Genomic DNA, 6128 nt, shown 5'->3' with positions numbered 1-6128 from the left:
AGCCCATAAAACAGTTCAACAACCACCTATTATGCTGGCCATTACCGTTATTGAATACCTTGGGAGCGACAAACCACCTTATTCATCTTTCCTAACATGAATCACTCTCTGATTGCCGTGGCCTCGGTGGAAACTTGGAGCCTTCCTAAAAGGAAAATGTAGAGATTAATGCCTAACCAAGAGATTTACCTTATCCATGGTGAATAGAGTTATCTTCGAAAGGTGGTCGAAGCAATGATGCCTTCTTCAGTTTCTTTCTTCTTGACGCACTAATGTATAGACAAAACTAGAAATAGTATAATGGCAACCGCTGCAACAAAGATTCCAGCAACAGCTCCCATTGAAATTCCTGCTTAAAAGGACATTGTATATGCAATGAGTTTCAAAAGGCATCATATAACTTGAGGGGCTGGATTTCACATGCTCTTAACTGGTTAGAAGTTATCAGCTGGGTGGAGTATAACTTGTCCAACCGGTTGGACTTAAGGGTTGTGTGTGTTCACGCACAGTTCTATGGTGTGCCCCACCTGATAGTTGGATGGGCAAAATGCCATACAAACACCATGGTGGGTCCCACATGCCAACTAGTTGTGTGGATTTTGCTAAATGTCCCCAATGTGACATGTGAGGTGCCCAATCATCAATCCGGACCATTCATTCAATAGTAACATAGGGAGCAAGCCATGACCAAGAATCACACCGATTGGATTTTAGGCCAGGTCATCTAAAAGGTGGGGCCCACTTGAGACACTGCTTGATTTTTGCATGCGCTTGCAAGGTCGGCATGTGTGGTCACATGTAGAGGTGTGGGTGGAGGACTACATGTGAGCTTAAGTAGTTTCATATAAAAAATTCAATTCTGAATTTGAACACTTAGTTTGAACAACAAGACAAATATCAAATGATAATTCAATCAGTGGATTAAATGAAGATGAGTTCTATGGTCCTATCCAATACAGGGATGTCGATTCTAATCCAATAGAGATTTTTCCGTACCTGATGACAGAAATAGAGAAATATGTGTGGAAAGCAAAGGAGAAACTAAATGGCTTGTTGTCAAGGTTCCTAATCCGCGATATCATGGTGAGATCTCCATTCAACGCAAGAGCCACTCTAAGACGGAACTCAAAACTGAAACGCCACAGTAAATTTTTTCATTAGCAAGACATCGCATACAAAATAAATAAATAAATAAAAGAGAAAATTTAACACGAAAAAGAGAAGAAAAGAAGATACAAAGTTTCATCATTTTTCATCTGAACTATTTAAGGGCCAGTTGGAAGGGCGGCAATTCCCAAGATTTTTTTTATTTTTTTAATAGAAAAAAGATTTTAATCGAACAAGGTTAATGCAAAACAGCCCCATTAAAGGGGAAACACCTTAAAAGGGTCAACTGTATCAATTCATTTCATTTCGTCTCCCCATAGAAAACAAAATACATCAGGCTAAACTCATCTGATTTGATTAGTGCTGCCCGCATGCAAACATGCCCTACAAAAGAGTTCCAAATTCCAATGACCCGATCAAGTTTCAATTATTGCAAGTCCAATACTACCCAAATGTTCTAAAGACAATAACAACAACAGCCCAACTGTCTATAGGTACTGGGTCCATACCAGTGGGGCCAGCACTTCAGATCCTCTTCAGATGGTTTCAGTAGCAAGTCTATAGCAGATTTGCCAATGTACTCAGCAGGATGAAGAGGTGGAGGATCATCATCAATGGTCCAAATCTTGTTCCTTGCAAACCCATGTTGCTCCAGTGATCCACTGTTTCCAAACTTCAAGAGCATCAAAACATGATGTTAGTCAGGAAATTGGAATTAGATACCACAGGAAAAGATATGAGCATGCATGAACCTGCGAGAAACAAATGGGGATTCCTCCTCGCATTGCTTTTGGTGGCTTAAATATAGCCTGCAGTAGATAAAAGACAATATTTCAGCAAAAGCTAGGATGATTTCTCTAGTACATGAAGTTTGTCACATAGCTCTGCAACTAATGAATTTCATGTTCTGAAACATTATCACCATTAACTTAAATGAGTTCAAAGTTATTTTCAAGCAGCACCCAAACAGGCCTAAATTTCAATAACATGAACAGAAGATTGCTTCCTAAAAATAGGAACGCCCCTGTTAATATATCAAGTGCTAGCCTAATCACCTGAGCATAATGCCGAAATCCTGAAATGCTGCCAAAATTCAGTTGGAGAATTATGCAATCCATGAGCCTACCTTCCATTGACTCAGCTTTTGCGTGAAAAACTTCTGAGACAGAAAATTTGGAACCCGTGACAATCAGCGAGTTGCATAGAATGTATTGGAACATCACTCGTTCTTCACTGACAATCTCTCTAACAAAACAGAAAGAAAACAGACAAAAATCTATTAGGCAAAAAATGAAGCAGCCCCTTCTGGCTCTTGTTCTCATCCTGCAGATATTAAGAAAGATTCAGAATGGGAGTTCTTAGTCCAACATTCCACATAAACGCAAACTTGCAACAACCCATTTCATGAGGACTTTTTAAGAGCACTTCTGTGAGTTGCTATCTCTAAAAAATAACACATACCAGCTCTTTTGAGTTCTTTTGGTGCTTTAGACGGCAAACTAGGTGCCCTCTGAACATCACCAAAATGCCCCTGAAACACCCATTCCATAATTTGTAATTGCTAGCTAACCTCCAGGCCCAGGAAAGAAAAAACAACTTTTAGATATATTTAATGAAAGATGTCAGAAGTTCGTCGATCCTTAATCTGAAAATAGTATTGGGCAGTAGAATGAGCAGAAAAATCAGGATGAAAAGAAAGGATGGAATGATTGATTTAAAATAAACTTTAGTAGATATTTCTGGACTGATTTAAAATAATCTTCCCAAACTGATTGATAAGAAAAGACTAAATTCCACAATTCTGTCCCCAAGAATCAAAACATACAACTCCATAGCCAATACATACCAATACATTACCAAGTTTGTCTCAACTTGCAAGAAAAAAGAATAGACAGATATGAAAACTAAGAATGTCAAGCTATGCTAACTTCTATATATACCAACTGTATGGACTATTTATGCAGTCATGCAATAATATAGAAACCATAAGATTTTGTATAGAAGAACACAAATGGCAATATCCAATTGATATGTGTCGACGAAAGTGAACCCAGTTGGATCTTGCACCAACCTCCTTGCTATGTTAGTACACGTGCACTCGAGCATCACGCGATTCCCTAATATTATTTACTGATTCACACAGCATCATATTCATGCACATTGCTTGTTAAATGCTTTGATGTCACCATCACCTTGTATAAAATTACATATACGGAACAAAGTTATAGGCCCAGTTTGGAAAGAGTGAAGATGTGCATATGCCATTATTATTTAAAGGCTCTGACTTGCCTTTTCAGATGTGCTTTTGCTTGCTAAGTACAGACACCAACATTAAACAGTGGGGAAATTCCATCAAACTAGCTCAAAATGACAAGTGAACTCAATTCGGGAAGCGGATGAATTAAACAAAATGCCTATTTTTGTTGATGGCCATTGGTTCAATGCAAATATAACAGCTTTTGAATGCATCATTGATCAAGAAAGGAAGAATATCTATTGGGAGTGAAGTATTTCATATAATAGCAAGTAAGAGATGAAGATACCTCAATAATCCTTTTTGTAATTAATTCTTCAAGGGATGCTGTAACCTCTTCTGTGATCACAGGAGGTGGTCTTACATTGTGCTCAAAATCCAGATCAACCTTAAGTGCACTGTTCTTTGGCCTTTTACTGGCGGTTACCTATCACCAGCAACCCAGCAGAATAATGATTTAACAAATCAATGACCAATCATGTGAATTTGATTCAAAGGATTGTGAACCAAATGCAAATACAAATACAACAGGGTAGAATCAGTAGATAGGCTAGCTGATGGATATAAGAATATTGACAATCAATCATTACCTCTCCCTACATAGTCCAGGCCTTAGTTTCCAAGTTCTCTTTCTCCATCTGCTCAATTTTAGAGCGGATCTTTTGAAGCTCTTTCTCATGGGTTGAAAGAGTTCCTTTATCATCTTCCTGTTTCTCGGCTATGCTCAGTTCTTCAGATCCATCGAAGGACTTAGCTTTGTCGAACTTTTTTTCTTTTTACCCCCAAAGAAGTCTTCATATATGGAAAAAGGAGATGCCACAGCCAAAGCTAATCACAACAGAAAGAGAAAAATAAAATTGAGAAGATATGACGTTTAACAGGTTTCATATCTTAGAAGATAACCTTTCACATTTAAAGACGTCACAGGCTTCAAACTAGTTGCTTCATTATATTACTTACAACTAATTGAGAAGAGATCCCAATTTTTACAACAACCTCCTTGCTTGCTCCTAATATTCACAGTTCACCTAATCACACTAAACGTTATCATATCAAAAAACTTACATGATTTTAAATTATATTCATTCATTCACAATGATCTTCAATCATTTAACCATCAGCAAATATAGTACTTTTTGAAAGGAATTCCAAAGGCCCACCATAAAGAGATGTGATCTACATTCATGAATTCATAAACTGAAATTGAAAGGAACTGAGATATGCAAAAACATTTGCAAAAAACTATGATGCAACATCTTACGAGATATGATTAAAAGTACTTTTTCTCATAATTAATAGAATCTTATTAAAAAGAAAATGTAAGTTACAAACTAACAAATAGCCACCAATTAAAAAAGCATCCTGGTTTCAGTACATAATGATAACCATAAGATATATGGAGTTTGTTGGTGATATTTCTGAATATGTATGTATGAACTAACATGTTCTTTATTTCTTTTCTTCTTCTTCTTTCATTTTTTTTATTTTTTTATTTTATTTTTTTGTTTTTTGAGAAACAAAATTTTATTCACAAAGTGCCAAACTGGCGGCAAAGAATACAATGTTGCCAAAAAACTGTTGAATCCCACTCCATCCACAACAATCAACAAATCATGGAATTCCATGATTGCTTACCCATTAATCATGGAATTCCATGAGATGAAATCCTTGTGGGGCATACTTTCAAACACATGAAAGGCTTCCTCCATGTGTTTGGTGACATATACTCTTGGGCAACATATTGCTAGGGAATTTTGGCAAATGCAAATTTGTTTGGATACTTTCCATGCAAAGCAGGCCATTAGTTACCGATGCATGTGTTCATGTTTGAAGTATTGAATGTAGGCTTTTGCCATTTTATAGATAATGGACATTCTCAAATTAATCAGTGCAGAACTAAATGGAGAAGCTGGTCATATTTCACGGAAATGAAGCTACTAGTGGCCTTTTGTTGCTAGTGTTTGGCAGACATCAACATCACCAGCCTCACTTGGTAGCTTTTCTACTATCAAATCATTTAGATATAAAACCCTAAGCAATTTAAAGCCTCTGTAAAGAAACTTCTATTACTCATTCCAGCCTTCCTTTATCTTGGGGGATGAACATAACTGAACAAAAGTGCCAAATGGAGCAATTTAAGTGTGTTCTGAACAACATGGCCTACTTAATGGAAATCTTTGTTCTTGCAAGTTATGCTATATTGACACATGTGGCTGCAAGTTGTTGTGCAAGGCTCCACCCACATGTGAGCATAGCAAACCTAACCCAGAACTTATGCCTAGGTCCAATAATCAGGTTGGTCGCAAACTAGGTGAACCAAACATATATCAAAGATATGGGACAGCTAGCATTTAATCTATATCTATACCCTATCAGATGATCAAAGTTTGATTCATGGGGAGCTGGACCAATTTTTCCAATATTCACCAAGTCGCTTTTATCAATTTCAATACATTTCCATTGAAAAAATGGTAGGAAATTAAAATATTTTCTCGTGTAGTTCAGTATCTATCTTACATGTATTGTGTTGGACCATGCATATCTTTTTCTTTATTTCTTTCTTCTTTTTTTAAAATTGAAACAATAACCTCTTGAGATGCACAAAAAACCAAAGAGAGATCAATGACATTTGCCAGAAGACTTGTGAAGCTACCAAAATATCATGTAAAGTTTAGAGGATCTCATACTATGAACATTTGAGGCTGAGGATGAAAAGACTCGCATGTCACAAACATTAGCACATTGACTAATGCATTGATGAACAATA

The 6128-nt window shown here is 36.8% G+C and overlaps 1 protein-coding gene and 1 long non-coding RNA gene across 3 annotated transcripts; both read right to left on the bottom strand.

Annotated features, from left to right (window-relative positions):
* Window positions 1-223: 223 nt before the first annotated feature.
* Window positions 224-2274, bottom strand: LOC131241016 (putative glucose-6-phosphate 1-epimerase). Of its 2 annotated transcripts, none has more exons than XM_058239629.1 (5): window positions 2163-2274; window positions 1860-1916; window positions 1617-1780; window positions 997-1131; window positions 224-349 (listed from the first exon to the last, which is right to left on the bottom strand). In XM_058239629.1, exons 1-5 carry the CDS (start codon window positions 2238-2240, stop codon window positions 247-249), a joined length of 537 nt encoding a protein of 178 aa, XP_058095612.1. In that variant the 5' UTR covers window positions 2241-2274; the 3' UTR covers window positions 224-246. The 2 variants fall into 2 exon arrangements, with proteins under 2 accessions (XP_058095612.1, XP_058095613.1); XM_058239630.1 differs by having other exon boundaries at window positions 226-349; window positions 1617-1769.
* Window positions 2275-2575: 301 nt separating this feature from the next.
* On the bottom strand, window positions 2576-4487 carry LOC131241017 (uncharacterized). Its single transcript, XR_009168928.1, has 3 exons — window positions 3952-4487; window positions 3651-3788; window positions 2576-2638 (listed from the first exon to the last, which is right to left on the bottom strand). It is a non-coding gene; the product is annotated as an uncharacterized LOC131241017 (long non-coding RNA).
* Between the last annotated feature and the right edge of the window lie 1641 nt (window positions 4488-6128).

Source organism: Magnolia sinica, chromosome 3 (genome assembly GCF_029962835.1).
Source record: "Magnolia sinica isolate HGM2019 chromosome 3, MsV1, whole genome shotgun sequence".
Lineage (NCBI taxonomy): Eukaryota > Viridiplantae > Streptophyta > Magnoliopsida > Magnoliales > Magnoliaceae > Magnolia > Magnolia sinica.
The sequence above is the reverse complement of the archived record's forward strand: the minus strand, read 5'-3'. Positions and strand labels throughout refer to the sequence as shown.